Source organism: Drosophila mauritiana, chromosome 2R (genome assembly GCF_004382145.1).
Source record: "Drosophila mauritiana strain mau12 chromosome 2R, ASM438214v1, whole genome shotgun sequence".
In the NCBI taxonomy this organism is placed as follows: Eukaryota; Metazoa; Arthropoda; class Insecta; order Diptera; family Drosophilidae; genus Drosophila; species Drosophila mauritiana.
The window spans coordinates 18,166,285-18,186,685 of NC_046668.1; the positions used below are offsets into that span (position 1 = coordinate 18,166,285).

General features: G+C 42.0%; 1 protein-coding gene across 1 annotated transcript; it reads right to left on the minus strand.

The window, feature by feature from the left end:
- Positions 1–4,131: 4,131 nt before the first annotated feature.
- Positions 4,132–4,691, minus strand: LOC117137925. The gene has a single exon (XM_033299675.1). The coding sequence runs from the start codon at positions 4,689–4,691 to the stop codon at positions 4,443–4,445; it is 249 nt and encodes an 82-aa protein (XP_033155566.1). The 3' UTR covers positions 4,132–4,442.
- Positions 4,692–20,401: the final 15,710 nt, after the last annotated feature.

Genomic DNA, 20,401 nt, shown 5'->3' on the forward strand with positions numbered 1-20,401 from the left:
GGACTTACATGTCTGCGGTCCGGGTCATTGATTTAGCCGGGACTAATAATAGAGGTTAACTAAGCTAATGAAAATGGCTTTTTGAAAGTTTAAATACTAAATATGAACGCAGTTAACTGGGAAATTTTATTGTCTTTTTGGTGGAGCGAAGCGGAAACGACTGAAGTTTTTTACAACCAGGGAATCCGCGTTCTTATCTCATAAATTTACTTCAACCTAAGAATCAATGATGGTTGTGACTTCAGAAATTTGGGGCTGGACTATTGTAAAAATACCTCCAATCTTACTAAGAAATACTATGTTTAAATGTTATTAAAGTTTTCAAAATACTAAGCGTAGAAGTCTATAAATTCCAATTGAATTTTCCCCCATTCTGCACAATATATATGTTAATTTCATATAGTAATCATCATCTCGTGCATAAATTCCCTTCACTTTCTATTAAACTGTCTTTCATTTTCTGTGAACCTTGACTGCAGACTTAAACAATGTGGAACAATTAATATTCCCCAACTCTCTGCCATGGAATTTCGTATATCAGCAATGATATCTAAGACCCGCATAATACCAGACTATTTCGACTGATTTGGCTTGCGGAGCAGCTGCAATTAATTAAATCACTTCACCTTGATCAGCAAATGAAGCAGTTTTGTTGTGCTGCTATCTACGCACATATCTAATTTAGTATAATGTGCATTATATTCGCTTATTTTAGTTAAACACGCCGAAATACAAGTCATTTGTTGGGCCATACACTGGGATAAAATACACCTGCCCTGCTTTAAAAAGACCCCTGCCTATTTCCATCATCGAATTCGGCAGCCTCATTTGTGAGTCAAAGTTGAGAAAATGTTTGAGTTTAACAGGCCCGCTGGATGATTTTGATGATGATGGTGATGGGGAGGCACTGATAAGAGCGCTCGTAATGAGCAAACATTTTAGTATTGAAATTTTAATTAGCTATTGCGCAATAAAAATAAAAAACGGCCTGAAAAGGAAAACAAGAAATTATGAAAATTTCAGTTCAGTCTCGGGTTTTTTATTAAAATTTATGCCCGGTGACAGTTGAACCCCCTTTCATGGGGGAAATTAACCAAAAGCTTGGCCATAAAATGCATTAACTCTGGATGCAGCGGACTGCATAGAATTTTTTCATATTTTACGATTGCGTTTTTTATTGTCTCTACTTTAAGGGATACTCAAAGTAGAGCCGTTGATTGCACGGACCATGCAGGTTGGCATTTTATTAATGAGATTAATCAATTTCGGTTTTCTTCATTATTGCCATGGTTGTTGGCAGAGTTCTGGGTGCCCCATTTCGCCCTTTTTTCTGTTCATTTTTTTTTTGTTTAGGTGGTTCTCTAGTGCCGAGTGTATCTGGTATCTGATGGCGTTTTTTACGATGCCTTTCGGTCTCGGATCTTGATATTTATGTGGGAGTCTTCGGCATCGAGGCGGTGCGGTGTGGAGTTCTCAGTTGACGGCTTTTTACGATCTGTCAACGCAGGCCAACGTGTAGAATATATGAGCTCAATTGTCTTTTTTACGACTGCAGCTCATTTGCTTAGCACCCCGCCCACTTTCCCTTAACCCCTGGCGTCTGTGGCGCAGTCTGTCAACAGTTTACACAAACAGCCAGCAAAGGGAGCATTTTATGTGCACTACAAAATGTATGAAATGTACTGCTAATAGCAACCGACCTGGTCTCCAGGGTCCTGATATGTAGGCCCTCCATCCAGTCATTCCCATACCAACGCAAGGTGCAAACAACTAAAAAGGTACTGAACTTAGCCCAGGTTTTACGACTCGCATTGCCAACATGCATCGGCATCTAGGGGTTAAGACTGCCACTTCGATGGAGGAAGCGAAAGTAAATGTTTGACAGTTTATGGCCCCGGCCCAGGAACTCTATTAGCCAACAGATTTGAAAGCACATATGGTCCTTAAAGGCTGGGTCTAAGGCCAGCACTAAAATTACCCCTTCCGGAATGTTTTCTAAAAATAGGGGGTAAACAGCGGTAGGGGTTAAAATATAATACATATTTCCACTATTACTATTTGATTTACAGCTTACAACTGAGAGAGTTTCTTGAATATTTTTAATTATATTGCCTTTAAAAGTATGCCAATGTATCGCAGTATTCCACAATGCTATTTAAAATCTGTTCTGCATCTGTACATGAAATTTGTGTACCTATGGCATTCCTCAGTCTATTGTTGCCAAACACATGAATCACTCCCCGACAAAACTGCAACCGAAATGCATCCACAGATGCAATATTCCCATAATTTCTTGCAATTTCCGAGCCATTGTTTTGGCTGATCGGCCGTAAAACCAAAACAAAAACTCTGTGGGCCATTTGCGATGAGCTCCGAAGGCTGGGCACCTTTCTTTTGGTAGCCAGACAATTCACACAAGAAATGGGCAATTAAATTCCGGGAATTATCGGAACTAAACAAGCGACAAACCACAAAAGCGCAGCGGCAGAAGGAAATCGCCGCTCATAAGTAGTTCGAATCAATGCAACAAAGGTCACCGAAATGAAATAAAAAAAAACGGCAAAATAAACAATGAGCCAGGCTCAAAAGATGAAGCAGGTAGCCGCCGTAGGAGGCTGAAATTGAGTTTGATGCCTCATCATGGCCATCAGGTGGCATGACAATTAAAATTAGGTAACACGGTGAAAATTGGAAAGTTGCCGCCTCCGAGAACTTTGAACCGCCGCCGATCTGCTCCGGATCTGTTCCACTGATCCAAAGACCGCCTTTGATGGCCGCCGACCCAAGCGACCTGAGTTGTTAGCGCTGATGAAGTAATTCAGTAATTTGCTCCAGCCGGCCATTTAACTAAATATTTTGATTAAAGCCGGCTGGTTGGTGGCTTTAAGCCAAGTCAGCAGACATCAGAAAATCAATAGACTTCCGCTGCCGCCGCTTTATTTAAATGCTAAGTTCACGCCCAAGTTCTCCACTCGTTTATGTATTCGCCGTTGTCTGGCCTGTCCATTAAAAGCAAATTCCTCAAAACTTGGCTGTCAGCAGCAAACAATGTCAACATTGCCGGAACATGGGTTCGGGGCAGGATGGATCCAAGCATTCGAGGGTCGCTTCTCGTCCTGGCTCAGAACGCTGGTCACCATTTGGAGATGAAGAGGGCGAAATATTCATGCGAAAATTTGTTAACTTTTTCTTGGGGCCAGGCGGCAAACACACAAAAGGGCTAAGCCATACAATTTGGGGCCATCTATCGCTGTCGCTTCCTACTCCTTTTTTATTCATGAGCACACAAAAATAATACAAATGAAAATAATAAAAATACAAATTGAAAGGAAAACAAAACACTTTTTCTGTGACCCGGCGTTTGGGACTTTCTCTGTCTGTCTTCCTCTATGTGTGTGTGTGGGAGTGTGGGTGTTTGTGGGTGTGTGCGTGTGGCAAATAAAAATAAATATATTATTTTACACGATGCCAAGACGCGCGCCAGACGCTGCTGCACAAATCTAATTCAAATTCAGCTGAAGAAGTGGCAAAATAATGTGCGAGCAGGGCGTGCAGCAAAGTGGGTGGAATGCGAATCCTTTTTTCGTCCTGCGGGCGGTCCGTGACGACCATAAAAAGGCAGGAAAAAGGCGACGCCGGCACAGGCCGCCCATTTGTTGTAGCCTCCACCACCGCGCCACTCCCCCCCGGAAAAGCTCGGAAAAGCTGCCACCCCTTTGGAATAACTCACTCATATATGCCATCTAACGATTGCAGGGACTGAAACCAATACGTGTCGCTGGATGTAAGATACATTAACATATTTGTTTTGTCTGTGCTGTGGGTTCGTTCTCCTTCTTCAATTTTTCTAAAACACATCCACTCTCTCTTTCGTTCACGTGGAGTCTTTAAGTGTACTAGAAGTTATGGTGACAATGGATAAGTATAAAATGGGTACTGATATTTATGGTTAAATGATCGAATTTCAAAGCACTTCGTATGCTATTTAATAACATTTGAGTTTTTTACATTTTAGAGAGTTCGAAACATTACTTAGGCAAATGAAAATCATATCTATACAATGATAACTTATTCATTTTGTTTTTTTACTTATAGTAGTTGTTTAATACAAAGCAAGCTCTTAATTCCACTAAATTACACATGCACCACATTCTCGGCTTAACAAGTTTTGCTCCACTTTTGTTTAGGGTATTTGCTTTTCCAATCCAATTTATTCTATATATAACGAATCGTTTAATGAATTCCATATTTCGCTTTGCCAGGGAATTTCCCCCTTTGGGAGACTCTAACAAGCTCTGGCAGCTGTCCCGCAGTTTTCTCGCCCAGCAAGGAGCCCCATCCTCCGCCATCCCCATGGCTTTTCCATCTGAACACTCGTTCCGTTCCGCCCGTATCCACTTAGACAGCTCAGGCATAAAAAACATATGTTGCCTTTGGTCCTTTCACTCCTTCTGCTGCCGTGTCCTTCGAGTCACCCACTCTGGCCACACAGCGCCGCCCAGGACCACCCACTCGGTTGGTTGTGCTTTTTCCAACAATTGGTTTTTAGGTGGCAGTCGAGCACATTTTAAGTGGTAATCATTTACGCTTCGCAAATAAATACCGAGTTTGTGATTTGAATTTTCCTGCCATTTCCATTTTCCTCGCTCGCTGCCAGATTCTGTTTGTGTTTTATTTTCATTTCGAGCCATCCTTTCTCCGTTTGTTTTTGTTCTGTATCGCTGTTTTCGGCTTTTCTTTTCGTTTTATTTCACAGCTTTCATTTTTGTGGGCCGCCCTCTGTCATAAAATCGGCGACCGTGGGACATTGTAAATTTTAAAGGTTAACCCTTTTCGCTTCACTTTTATGGAAGAACCCCAAGCCCGCTGGGATTAGGTTCTCCAGCTCGGCTGCACTTTAAGCAAATCCCTTCCCCAAAACTTATTATTGATCATTGGTTGTTAAGAGCTGGAACTGGTTTTCCAATTACCCTCGGCCGGCACTCATTAACCCATTAGGTCCAGCCTATTAAGTTAAACTGAAGTACTTTCGTTGGATCTGGTTTAAAAGTAAAAACCCGAAGACAAATGAAAGTTTCCATTGTTCGGAAAATGGCTGCAAAGAACCTTAGTTGGCCGAAAGAGATCTAACCAAAACTGAGCAACCGCAGATGCTGACTGATTTTTAGATCTGCGTCTGGAATTCTGGCTCTGTTCATGATCTACACGCTGCTCACCCAAGAAAAACATTACACTGGCCAAATATCTTCAATAATATTGTCCAAGAATTTGTTTTAAATTATATACAATTGCAAATATGTACAGAAACGATTTCAAAGATTCTTGCTGAATTCCCAGAAGTACGAATAGAATAGAATATAATTTTTGAGCTACATCCATTTATATACCATTTTTTTTTCTGTGTATCGTGAGGGAGACCAAACCTGATCTTTGAGTAACGCGATCAGGTGCGAACAAAATTATCAGCCCATGGGCACAGCGAAGAGTCAAATAAAAAAGGGAATATAAAAAACCAGAAGAAATCAAAACTCGCCGCGAAGTTAATTATAATTGCCTGGGCAAAAATACAAAGAGGGGAAAAAATAAATAAATAAAGGTTGTTGCCTGGTTGACTTGAAAACCGTGGGCTGGCTCGTAGGAAGGGGGCGGGGCTGGTCGGTGGTTTTATTATTGATTCGGCGCTCGGATTTTTATTTTTGAAGTGTGCGTGTGCCGGCATCCTAAATTATTTTTCATTTGAGGCACGTCGCCGGGCCCTAACTATATGAAATATCATTCGATGGGCCCGCGAATGGGAATGCCTTTTCATAATTATATTTAATTTCAAGGTTGCGCCTCGGCGGAAGACAACAAATAATTGTCGGAGATAATCGGCGAGCTGTCGCGGCTGCTTAGCGCCTTGTCAGAAGAATTAGCCGGCAGCAATACGAGAAAAATAATCACAAAAAAATATTTATAAAAAATAAAATCCAGATACCAGATGCTGAATACATTTGAGTGGGTGTAATTATGACAATTGAGACCAATTCGACGGTCGACCAATGGAATGGGAATTAGCTCAATTGCAGTTCTCGAATGTGTGAATGGAGATTGGAGAACAATCAATGGCTAATGGACTTGGTATTGAAGAGCGACGGCTGTATTGGGGTTTGTGGAACGATTAAGCGAAATTGATATTGATAGATACAGATGCAAATCTGTTTTTGCATTGAGCATTGATATCCGAGTGTTAAAAGTGGGAAAAATTATAGCTCCCGCTTTTGCCAGGCCAATGTATGTATTCGATTTCATTTGATTGCAGAAATAAATTGTAAAGTTCTTTGGCCGTTCAAATGGTCTAGCTTAGCCACTATTACATATAAATTTTAATTTGCCATCTTAGATTCCGGCAAAGGAGCATCCTCTGAATTAGTTTAATCGTTGCACCTATAGATAGCTCAACTGCTCAACTGTGGGAAACCCACGAATCAATGCCCAATAAAAATGCAAGCAAACCAGGTCAATGGGTCTGGTGGTCGGTCTCTGTAGGAAGTTCTCAAATTAAGACATACAATTCGAAGAAACAACTTCCCCAGCTGGGCAATAAAACACCGTCTGCAGTGTGAATTGAGCAGAGTGCTTTTCCTCACAATAATAGAGAAAACATTTCGCCCGACATCTGTTTTGTTTGACATATCAATTTCCCGAAGCGTGTAAACATATCAAATCGATCGCACAACTTGTCATGCCCAAAACAGATCGAATGGAGCCGGGAACTGAGGCCAATCTCTGGATGTCGGACACTAAATGAAATTGTAAACACACCAAACCTAACTGTGACTCTGTTCCCTCGACTGTGACGTATTGTGCTGAATATGTTCAATGTTCAATAGAAATTAACACGAAATCGAATCGAACAGCAAACAATCCGAGAGAACGGCTCAAAAACCAAAACGTATTCGGAGCAGCTCAATTCGATTTTCGAGTTGTTGTCAGAAAAGGCCGGCTTGTTGTTGGGCTTTCAACGCCTGCGCAAAAGTCAAGCGCTACAAGAGTCATAAATTGAACTACAACATGCCGAACAACAATACCACAAAATGAAAATCAACAACACGAACACTTTCGTCGTGCATTTTGCGCCACACCCAGCAAACAATTTAGTCAATATAGTCGGGGGAAAATACAGATATGCATCAACTGGCGGGGTTCGTTGGTCTGTCTTTTCTATGCTAAACAGCCTGCAGTCGGTCGACTTGCTTTAACTTATTGAATTTCACACGCAAAATGGAGTACGATAAGCTCCAGCTCCAGCTCTGGCTCCTCCAGCAAGGTGATCTTGGAGCCCCACCTATGTACATATGTAAGTCACTTTCGTGCCCCAGACCACGAACTCTATGGGGTTAGTCATGTGACGGGGGCCATGAGATCAGATCACTCAGAACACAACCTTCAACGCGAGCTCCAGCTGGGATCTAATGTGTTCGCCGCTGATTTCTGGCAGATATATGAGTGTTTATCCACGGAACACTGATTGGTATTTCGCTGCAGGTTTATCGAAAACAATCATTCTTAATTCGAAGAAAAGCCTGTGGAACTCTACGGCTTCTGGTTTCAACGAGCAGGTGCTAGGAAATAAGTTTTCCTGTCTAGCTGTATTTTTATAGCTAAAAATGTCGTAATATTATTATTAGCAAGGAAGTTTAATTAAGCTCTTGCCGTTCGACCTAAAAGGAAAAAAAGTACTGTTAACTAAATTCTTATAGCTCCCAATCTCCCATAGCTCCCAATTCGTTGAATCTCCTGATGCGTGTATGGACTTTTCCAGACCCCATGGATATTTTTTTTTGCCATAAGGGCTGCCAATTGAACTCTAGAAATGCAGTGCAATATGAGTGAATAATTTATATCTGGCCCAGCACCTGTTCGCATGTAATCGATATTGGAGTCCGTGCTGCCTGTCATCGATTGCCAGATGCTGACGCAAATATTTATCAGCTGCAACCGTGCTGCACTGACCCATAAAAGCTGCATAAATATTCATTGCTAGGCGCCGCGTCCCAGAGCTGCATTTATAATAAAATGCAAATGTATCAATTAAAGTGTGTTTTATTTTGTCAACAGCCCGGGATTCCGATGGTACTGCCACTGGCACTGGTACGCAATATATACCATATAGGGTGGTGGGGGCAGAAAGACAGTGGTGCACTAGAGACGGCACTTGGATTGGCGGAGTATGACGACGTCGAGTGGTGGTCGTATCTCTGGTTGTTGACCTCGCACAATGGGGGAAACTCGCACCACATACTGGCAACACATGGAGCATAGAGCGTGTGCACCATTATGCGACAACGAAGCGTAGTTTCACTTACAATTAAATGACGAGGTCGCTGTCGATGACGACAATTGTCCGCCACAAAGCAACGGGACATCAATAAAGCTGAAGACCTCCTCCACAAAGGCCAGCACTCAATAGCCAACCCATGTGAGCAGTTCGTTTCAGTTTGCCCGGTCAATGTGCCAGTTGCCCGCATTCGAGCAATCAGAAACCGAAAGGAACCCTCGGGCGCAAGCTGCAAGTTGCTAGTTGCAACATATAATTGAGTCATTACGTAGTATCCCCCGATTTGCATAAAACAAACGCAGCTCGGGCAATTATCGCCCAGCGCCACACGTGCATTCCATATGCCGCACAGGGGAAAATACGCAATCAGCACTTATCACAGATGATAAATGCTCAAAAATTGGAAAGATTAAAACGATTAATTTTGTACATTATAATTATTATCTTCTGCTACTCTAGATTAAATATTCATCAAATTCATTTAGGTTTTTCCGCCTCATTGAACTTCTTGAAGCTGGCAATCCAATCAAAATGTATCTACAACATATTGTTTTAAAATGATTGAAACCTTGCGTAGAAGATTCAGTTACTTTAATTACCTTTTTATGAAATGCAATATTTTCGTTATTTATCCATTATATTCATAAACCTCTTAGTATTTACTACTAACTCGAAGTCTATTTCCTGTCAAGTTTCAGCTTTCAGCATTTAAAGGAAAACTGTGCTTAAAACTTAAATATTAAGCGTCGGATAGATTATAAAAGATAGATATAAAATGACCCACATTGCGTGAATTTTTTCAGGTTTTGTAACCAAGTCCCTCCTGGCATCGCCACTTTTCCGTAATTCCACTTTTTTGATTGACAGTGCGGTTTCCGGCCCTCTCCACTGACTGCCGACCACTACAACTCGCTGCTTTGCTTTGCTGCACACCAAAAATTTATGTTTATTGGCGTTTGTCAACAATTTATTTAAATTTATTGTGACAGCGTTTTTTATGTTGCATCGCCATCGTGTTCCCTTGTCTGCTGCAGGTTCCGCTCCGATCTTGATGTATTAATCGAGGGGACAGGGGAGAGTTAATCATCTGCAGATGATAGATGCCATGTTCGGCCAACAATTAAATATGCAGGTGGAGCAATTAGCTGTTCAGGGGATGAAATTCGGAGGGGCAAGGAGCACAACTTATTAGTTATAGCCGATCATTCATCGTTAGTTGAGTTTGCAGAGGCGTGTTTTAGCTTGAGCTATTGATCGTTAGGAAGTTTTTAGAGCCGGCTCATTATAAACGGATCGTTTAATGCTATAATTAGATGATTTACGTATTACTTTCTTTATAATAATTTGTTTGTGTTTTTAGAATTTTCTCGAATATAAATTTCGCGTGTTGGAATAAAGTCTTAAGACTATGCCCTTATTAGTGTCGTATTAAAAGTTATATTCTTAGTAGAATGTTTATATATTTATTATCATCTGCTTTCGCTTTTATGTATTTTAGAATCCATCCATCCTCTGACTAACCCCTGAAATTTATGCCCCCAGGATGTTCAGCGGTTCTCAAAAACTTCTGGGTCCTTTTTTCGCATCTCATGCGAACCCACAATCATCGATGACTAATCCGACTTTAGTTTAATTTCTCTTTCGTTTAATTTATTGTTTAATGGCCCCCAGCGAACCGGCAACGTACGAGAATAAATATAAAAGGAGCTAAGAGCGGAAAGCTAAAAAGCAGAAAACCGCAACCCTTTTGGCCAGTCTGCCGTTTTAACCATTTAGCCTTTTGGCCGCTGCTTATTTACGTTCTCCGACGGAAAGGCAACCTGTGCCCAAAAACTACAAAACATGCGCTGGCATAAATCATAAGCGTCGGCGAGTTGCCCAGAAACCAGGTTTAAAGATACAGATGCAGATAGAGATTCGGATTCGGAATCGGATATGGATGCGGATACACACTCCGAAGCAGAGGCAAGTCGAACTTTTTAACAAGCATTTAACGATTTAATTTGGCAAATGCGCCGATGGTAGGGGAAAACTTTGCTAGCCAAGGGATCCAGCAACTGTAGTGCCCAGCGGATATTTATGGATCGGAGGCGCAACCTTGCCAAAAGATGAACGCAACGAGAAAAATTCCCAAAATGCGACTGGGGAATCGCTAACTGCCAACCCAAACCATTTTCATTCCATTTGGGTATCCCATATGCAAAAGTGCCCAGAATGCGGGCAGTCGTTCAATTCGGGAGGCGAGGGTTTTGAAACGGGGTTTTCTGAAAGGAAAGCAGCATATGTGTGCGAGTGGCGAACTGCCGACTGCAAATGGAGCACATAAATTATATTCCATTCGATGATATTTGCGTTTTGCTGCTCTTTATTTAAAAAGAAGCGGCGCTGTTGGCCAAGGGCCCAAGCTGAAATTCAGTGAGGACTTGCAGGGTAGCAGTGGGTTAGATGGACTAAGGGGGCTTACCCCAAAAATATTTTTGAACAGATAATACTGATAATGTTTTTAAATAGTTCTTTAATAGGAAGCATATAAATTGGAGTTACCACTTGTGATTATCTTAAGCATACGAACTGCAACTGCTGTGGTAATCTTCAGCAAGCTTATATATTTCACCATAAATGTTAAGCTTAATGATTTAAGGTTACTGGTCATGAGGCATTCGTTACCTTTCGCACTCAGCACTCTTACTTGTTAAGTTTTCAACTCTGGCGCAGTCAGCAATTTGCTTTGGCCATATTTTTCCAGTTCTCCAGACTACACACATGCATTTTAATGCCCTCAGCTCGCCGGTTTTTTCACTTCTTTTCTATTTGCTTTCGACATTTGAAATGTGCCTTTGACTTTGCGACTGCTGCTGCAAAGTTGCTGGGGTGTGGAAGGAAGGCGGTCCGAGTTCAAATTAAAGGATTCAAGGCTCGACCGCAACCCATTTATCGAATGGAGCTCTTTTTTCTATCTCTAAAGTAAATGCGGCATAATTTATGGGGACCGGGCCATTAAAATATTTGTTCCTATATAAATACGTAGCGGTACATATATAATGGATTCCAGTTGGATTTCGCTGTGGCCCGATTATGGGCCATTTGTTATGCGGAGGCCTTTAATTTATTTTTATCTTTGGCTGCTAATTGCAGTTCTCAGCAATTGATTTAAATTATCTACCAAATGTGCATGCATGCTCTCTTTTATTTATTTCCATATAAATATTTCATAAATCTACGGTCACCGTTGGGTTAACCACTGCTGAAAAACTTTGCAATTAAGCTGGCTATAAACAAAAACAACAACAAATTATCGCATCAAATTTGAGACAAAAAAAAAATTGCAAAAGGGCTGAATAAAAAATCTAGTTTATTAAAAAGTCTGTCAGTGGCATATGGGCAAAGTTTTATTGTTGTCACTATCGGCATAAAAGTTTCATAAACATATACATAAATTAAAATTAATGTTCCACCTAGCTTAATTTATGACGAGCAGCCAAGTCCATTTAAACCAATACCAATTAAACAATCAAATATTTTCTCACAGCAAGTTAAACTTAATAAACGAGCTGCAAATTCTTCGTAAGCAAACTCTGTGTCCAAACTTTCTGGGAAACTCGACGTCGAGCCATTAACAACACATACACAACAGCCAGTTGACTGCCATAATGGCCAGTGAATTAAGAATTTAATTTATTAACAAACTGCTTTCGCTATCTGCCTGCAACAAACAGAAAGAACCGTCTGCAGTTGGCTTTGCATTAAGAATTAACCAGCTGTGTTTGACGAGGCAGCCTTTATCAGTGGCAGACTTCAGACTTCAATTTTTAATAGTTTAAAAGCCAGCCCCAGAGAAACGCAGAAATTACGAGAGCAAATTAAGGCTGTTGAGTCAAAGATAAAATGCATCACAAATATGGAAATTACGTCTTCGCCTCGGCCAGAGAAACAAATTGCACTAAATTGATAATTAGATGGGAACCGTTGGGTGGGAAGTGGAGCAGGGCAATTACCCCGAGGAGAATTCATCTTCATTGGACTCTGAATGAGATGTTGTGCGGGGAAACAGAGCAGAGTAACTGCCCCTGCGGTTATGACATTCACTCACAATTCGTCTATTTTCGAATTTCTTTGTGCTGCAAATACTTCAGACTGGTTAAAATTTGGTTCAAGTTGGAACCACTGTCAAATGCATAATTGTTTCATTAAATGGCACACTGCACAACGGAATTATTCGTTTATATTTCCTTGACACATTTACGGACATGTTTAATTTGTTAAATTTTCTAATAAGTTAGATGTGTCATTTTTCTCGACAGTTAGCTAACAACATTGTCATCAGGCTGTACTTAAATATACTTCGAATCTTCCCATTTCCCGTTTCTTATCCTAAGACTGACTTGTGCCCCCACTTAGCTCCACTGACCCCAGATTTCCAAGTCCCACTTACCCAGTTGGCTAATACAGCCGGATCCTTTTATTGCTTCCTCCTCCGGAGTCTGGAGCACCCTCCTTTCGGTCTGCCAATTTATGACTTTTGAGTACGCATCCATATATCATTATAATTGTCAATAATCGTTCGATTTATTTATATTTTCTCATATGTGCTTCGACATTTTATGGCCATTTGGCGGGGCCCATAAAACTGCTACATTCTTTTTTATTGCCCCGCCCGACTCGCATCTTCTCTACTTGCTGCTTTTCATAAATCATGCGAAAATATGAGAGCAAAAGTATTGCATTGTTATACGAAAGACATTGCCCGGTCGCCAGAATTTTATTAGGCATAACTTCTTCCTGCATTTGCATAAATACGCAGGTCGGATCCGGTCTTTTGGTTCAAATGCCGCTTGTCAGGGCTGCTTTACCGAGATCAAAGGACGTTATCAATATTTAAAAGCCAGCGAGTCAAGGTCACAAAAGGCCCAAAACGACCCAGACAGTAGGGTGGGAAAATTACAAAAAAATAAAGCGCCGGGTCCAAACTAGCTAACTGTCAGCGGGCTTAACTTTACAACGTTGCATGAATAAAAATTTAAATAATTTATAAAATTTGTTACTTATGGCGCCTGGCACACAAACAGCCCCCGGGCTGACTCAAGTAAATATGACCAAAACAATGTGAGCTTCCTGTAGAGAGGCGGACGGAAGCGTAATGGTGGCGTATGCGTAATGCGAAATGCCGGTAAACGTGGCCAAAATGGAGGGCGGGAATTGGAGACCATCGGGCTTAAGCTCGCGGAAGTCGTTGGCGGGCTGCTCTTGCTGATGCTTTTGCTGCTTCTGGCCGCTTTATGTTCTTTATTTTTAACGAATTTTTATGATGTCTACGGCAAGGGCAGACATTCTTTCTGCCACCGGCGTGGTACATTAAAAAGCGTCTACAGGGTCCTGCTACTTTCTCCCACTTTTTGCATACTTTAGTGTGTAGTGCCGAGTGGCGTAATTCCCGGTGTTGTGTCTCCCGTTTTGTTAATAGCGCGGGGCTTATATGCTAAATGGAAATTCAGCTTTCAGCTTGCCATTTGGGAAAAGCCACCACTGGCACCACCCCAAGAGTAGGAAATCCCGACACCTGAGCTTATTGATTTGTCGCTGGAATCCAGGATACAGCAGCCAGAACCACCTGGCCCACAACTGCGAATGTGTAATCCGCTTGGTTGCCTTATTTTTGCGTAATTTAATAACTTTGCTTAACATAATTGACAATTGAAGCGGAGACATCGCCGTTTATCAGCGGCTTAATGCCTGCCATCGACATGCCTAAGCCGAAAGTGTAATGAACTCTGAAATTTGATAAATAAAATAGCCGACATCTTCGTGGGTTAGAGAGACAATGAAGCCCCTGGCGCCTTAAATTTTTTAAGTAGCCAAATTGTCGGGGGCTGTCCAAAAATCTTATCTCATTTAATATTTAAATAGCTCGAGAGCGTTTTGGCAAAATTGTTATGAATTTTCCCACGCACACACAGGCAACGGGCGTCATAAAATTTTAATTAGTCGCCTGTGCACATACGACGCATGCCAGCAATTTGAACTCTTTGAAAACTTTTGCCGGCACACAGTGCGTATGCGTTATTCATATGTATAAGATATGAGACATGGAATTGCGGCTGTCGTTCAGCAGCCAGTCCTTTTTTTTCGGATACCAAACTCTCGTGTGCAGTCAGTCAAATTGCAGCGGGGATTCTGAGGATAGCAATAGCATAAATTCATATAGGTCCGCATATATAGATACATATATCCGCACATAAAATGTGTGTCAGTTGCATATGTTATGTGCACATTTACAGGGGTATATAAAATTTGTGCCATGCCAAGTGATTTTTCTATGGCGCATTTACTAAATGTTTAAGTGCATTTGGGAGATGGTAAAGTATCTCAAGCTGAATGGCATGTCAAGGCTTCGCTGGCGCTTCTCTCCGATTATATTAAATTGTCATTTTTCGGAGAGGTGTGCAAAATATATTCCAACTCGGGAACCAGCCGGTGAATTTAAATTTCAAATAAGCGGGGGTCGAAATAAACTTACGCAAATTGAGCGGCAAACGGGTCACAGAAAACGATTCGGGTTTCCTTTTATGGAAGCAAGGTACAGATACCTTTTAGTATTTTACCGGGCAATTTGGCAAAGTCAAGCCGAGTTTCTGTGCCGTTTCATTAAAATGTAATGAAACCTTTCGATCGATTGCGCATAAAAATGTTTGCTATAAAATTTTAAATACACCAATACCAATTCACATCGGCATCAGTATGTTTGTCTGTCTGTGCGACTGTGTTTGCAATAAAATGAAGTTGAACAAATCGCATAATAAAAAGAAGATACACAGAATGGTATGGGAGAAAAGGTGGCTGAGGTTCGAGGGCTTCAGCAATTTTTGGGTATACGCCATAAAATTTTCGCCAAATGTCGTTTGATACGAACACACGCTTATCACACACGCACGACACACAAGCTCATTATGAAGTCGTAATATTGTGTTTGTGTTGGTAATGTAAACGTTGTTCTCATGTAAAAGGGACACGCAAAACCGCGCAACAAATATAAACATATCGAACACACACAGTAACAGCAGCAGCAACAACTACACACAATGACAGCGGCAGCAATAATAACCCCATCACGTATACGCCGCGTTGTGCGGCTGCCTTACACGTGTGTTGTGTCCTGTGTTCTGGAGTGTGGGTGTTGGGTCTCGGGGCTCTGGATCCCGGGACCTCGGTCCCGAGTCCCTCGACTCTCCTTTGATAAAATGACATTAAGAAGTCGTGACAATGCCACTAACTGAACCAAAGAGGACGCCACCCGTTGCCGCAGCCAGTCAGCCATCCGGACACACAGCCATCCAGACAGTGAGGCAGCCGTCAGCTGGAGCAACACTCGCGACTTGACAAGCGGTACAGTGGTGCTAGGGTTGGCGAATCTTGTGCACTCTATATTTGTAGAAAGGTTTAAATAAATGTGATGCAACGTAGAACTTAATACTCGTCGAAAATATATTTTCTTTGAAGCGGGTTCCACACAAAACATACTAAATATGTATGGTACCATATTTTAAACATTTGTTTTATCAGTGTATCTACTATTTTGGATAAATGTATAATTGTATAATTGTATAAATAATGTATATAATGTAACCCACCGTTTTTTAAACATTCAAGCCCACTCATATGGCTCTGACCGGCATTTCTATCTTCATCTTCGTAGTACTTTGAAAGTGGCGAACGCCCGACGCCGTTCCAGTCACTCAGTTGCCCAGGTCTATCTGCACTGTAATGTCCTTTGAGATATGGGAAAGCGGCGATTCCACTCGAAATAAACTCCCCGTGTTCCGACCCGCTACTCCACCAAAATGCGTGGTACAGTTGTGTCAACAATGCGAACGTGCCAATGTGCACATTAGGTGGAGATACTTTTGCCCGAAGAAGGGGTAACAAAGGAACTGGGACTGGGAAAATTAAATAGAAATTGTATGGCAGCACCCACCGAAAAATGTTGTGGTCGCCAGTTGGCTGTTGTCCCGGCATAAAATTGAATTTGTCTAATGACAAGTTGGGAGCCCACTCTTCCACTTTCCTCTTCTTTTCTGTCAGTCTAATGGCCAACTACTGCGTACCGAGCACAATAACTGTTTGCCTAACGTGCGGCAGTTAGGAGTAACAGCCGTGAGCTACAGGTATCCTGGGTATCCTGGTGGGGGACAGGTGCCATAGGAACCCACGCTTTACCTGCCTGGCAACAGGAAAACAGGGGTTTGTTCAACCAGAAGCCCCAAAATGGTAACACACGTTCTCGGCGAGTACCAAAAATTAATGGCATTTTAATTGTGGCCTAGTTGAACCACTTATTTGAATTGTGTGTTGTTCGTGAGGTCTGCCTTTTTGCACTTTATACCAGTACCACACTCACCAGTACTTCCTGTCCGGCAACAGAGTTCTAAAATGCTGAATTCATTTGTGGCCAGCTCGAAAGTATCCTCTTACCGCTTGGCCTCGCTTAGCTGTCAATTGCTTAGCACCTTCTCGAATGGCTTGTCATAACGCATATGAAATTCGAGCAGATTTCAGAGCAGCAGGTTTACTTTTACTCCCCCATTAAAATTGTTCTCGGTAACAAAGAAAATTCATAACGAACGAACGAGTATTTGGGTGTGTGTGTGTGTGTGGGCTTGGCCAGTCGAGATTCCCCGACACAGATACCCGTGGTTTTCGGCCCGGCCACTGGCTGCCTGGCCCACAATGTCCAGGAGTCATGATTCCGGACTCACGACTCACCACCCCCTTTCAAGTGGTATGCATGCCTGAGCACTGAAGTCCTGGGCAGGTTCGAAAATTGTATGAATATGAAAGTGATGAAAACTCGACGATAACGTGCCAAGGTCGTTTCCGGCCGCGTGCATATGACCATATACCATATAGACCAAGCCATACCATACCATACCGTATACCCTTCGAAACAATGCAATGCGGTTAGCTGATGTTGGCCAACTCACTCCTGGCCGAGTGGTCTTTAAGTAAAACCCACTTTGTGGCCAGCGCGCCGCAAAGAAAAAGTTGCCACAAACGGACGTACGTCGGCAATTTCAATTTGGTTCTAAGCACCTTTGACTGATGGTTGGGTTTTGGGGCTTGATGTGGGGTTTCTGGGTGATTATTGAGTTGTTGCCGATAAGCTGGCCATCGTAATGAGCCCCCTCCCCCAACACGGTTCTGTTCCTTCATCATGCAACACTTCAAAGGGCTAATCAGAGCTGGCACTGGCCTGAAATTCAAAACGCAGGCCGACGACCACCCGACGACTGCTTCCATTGTCTGGCACTTGAAGAACCTGCACGAAAATATTTAATTACCGCAGAGAGTCAAAATTAATTATGACAGCTGTCAGCTGAGTGTGCCAGACCGAAGACCAAAACCAAGCCAAACCAAAGCTCGGTTCACAATGGCAGGTGGTGGTGGAAGATGAAGCGTACAGGCCAGGCCCAAATGGATGGATTCCAGCGCTGAAGGGAGCGACAATGACCACGCTGAATGGAGATGATGAAGTGGGTCAGGCAGACCAAAAGTGACAACTGGTCGACTGGAAGAGATGTTAACCCCGGCGTGGGCAGTCCACTCAGATGGCCTCTGAAGAATTGAGCCGAAGTCTCGCATTCGAAAGGTTAACGAAATCTGAATTACAGGTGTTTCTGATTTCAGTGGTTAAAAGGGTTTCTTAGCTCCTTAATTGATTTCTTTGAATCCGAATCAATCAATGCATTTTCTAGCTGCAAGTATTGTATTTATTAGGTGCAATAATAATTACAGGTATTTAAAAAGATATACATTTTATTTAATATGAATTATTTACTATTTTCTGTCAAGGGCTCAGAATCAAAATGAGCAACTAAGAAAGGTAAGTGATACACACTACTTTGATTTATAAACCCAAAATGGCTTTATTCATTATTATTTCCTCATTAATATAATTATAATCGCTTACAGTCTTGAATCTAGGTCACTGCAATCTGACCTTTCTCCAACTGCCAGCTTAAGTCCCCCAATCTGGGAATCCATCTGTCAGCCCGGCCATTCATGACGCATTTGCAGCTAGATTATGCGGCATTCTCTGCGCCCAATTGTCGTGCATAATATCGAAATATGTATGTTGCCTGATAAGCCCTCGGCTCCATAGCCATGTGTCCATGTGTCCATGACTGGCCGCTTAGTTGGACAGCCAAATGGCAATTAACGCGCCAAGTCAAATGCAACTGTTAGCCAAGGTTGGGATGGGGTGGGATGAATATGCCTACATATGGCTTATGCCTATGATCCGGGAGTCGGTGGGGCGGTTGGGCATTTGGATAATGACAGGAATGTGTGTGTGCAGGGCTCTCCGCTGAGGGCCTCTCAACGAAATTAAGTCATTATTTTAATACGCGGCGTCACTTGGCCGCCGTCGTCGAGCTCTCCGCTTGATATATGAGCGATGTTTTGTATGCATAATTTCATTATAATGTACTACGCACTCCGCCTTGAGTGTGGGTCCCATTCCCTATCTGGAATGACTGGACACACACATATACGTATATAGTTATTTATATATAGGTGCAGAGGATGGTGGCTGTCCGCACGGCTGGCCGGCGATTATAAATGGATGTCTGTTAAGTGCGCAAATCGCCAGCGAAGCGTGGGCGAGCTCAGCTCAATTCAGTCCGGCTCAGAATAGTTGGATAGTTGGGCGTGTGCCACGCCCACGGGCCAAACAGAGGCAGCTGCAATGCGGGTGCATCCCCCTCCAACCCCTCATCCACTTTCCCAGTGTGTTTGACTTCCGTTTAGGTTTAGGTTCGCGCCCAAAGACCATCCATCGTTTTGGGCATTTGCATTTGTCTCCTACCGAACCTGGCATCTATCCAAATATACACTGAGAAAAAAACGAAGTTTTCATTAATCGCATAAGCCGGATAAAAAATAATTCAAATTTTTTATCTATATCATATATTTTTTATAAATAAATATACCTAACGAAATAGTTAAGTTCTTAGAACTGTGGTATCCATCTCAACTATTTTTCTTCAGTGGAATTTCTATCTTACCGTATTTCCCAGCTCTATTCAACGCCCACGCATTGCTCAATTATATTCCGAACGACCCGGTTCTACCTGTCTCTGCGTTTTGTGCGTAATTATGATAAGAAAAGGTTTTACTTAGGCCAACCCCCGCCCCCGACGGTGCCACGCCTCCTGACCGTACGCATTGCCGCCTCGAACCTTTTGCCAGCCTATTATTTTCGTTGACTACCGTTGCTCGTGTTCTTTTTGTTCTTTTTGTTGGCTCATAATGATAAACTACCTCCTTTCGCTGGCGTACTTGGCTTTTGTTGTTTTTGTTTGAATTTGACATGGTAATTAACCCGCAACGCTCAACTTTGCCCAACAAACTCGACTCCAAAGTTCTGGGCACAGGTGTGTGTGCTTGTGTGTGTGTGTTAGCCCGTCTGTCTGGGCCATATGTGCGTATGCCTCTTCCTTTAATTAATCAAATACCGGGGCTCAATTTTGTTAATTTCGCTAGTGACATTTAAAAATTGCTTTGGCTTAATGATTTAAATAATTTGACAATATATAAAAATTAGCGATAGCAATTTGTGGCATATTTGGTAGCCGGCTATAAAAGGAGAGGAGCTATTTTAATGAGTTACTAACAATTTTAACACTGACTTTGTACACCCTTTAGGGAGAATAAATTGCTTTTCAAAATCATAGTAATATGTGTTTATAATTTTAAAGTAATTTGTGCACTGAAAATTTCTGGGAAATTCCATTAAAAATGTGAAAAAAATAATTGCAACAAAGTCTTTCAAATCTAATTTAGCAATTGAACTAAGCCACAGCGCAATCTACAAAAAATACATTTTATTCAAATGCGGAACATATAAAGCATAATTTAATAAATTAATGGACAAAATATGTATTCAACTGTGAATTCTGCGCTCAGCGTGGGCCACTGATTTCCACTTGTGATATTTAAATCGCCGAGAACGAAACCAGAGCCCCAGAGGAGAAAAAACAGAAATAGATACAGATACAGATACGGCGACAACAATGTTGATTTTATTAA

Coding starts and splice junctions, on each gene's coding strand:
- LOC117137925 (XM_033299675.1), bottom strand. CDS start 4,691: ATGGCTCGAAATGAAAATAAAACACAAACAGAATCTGGCAGCGAGCGA.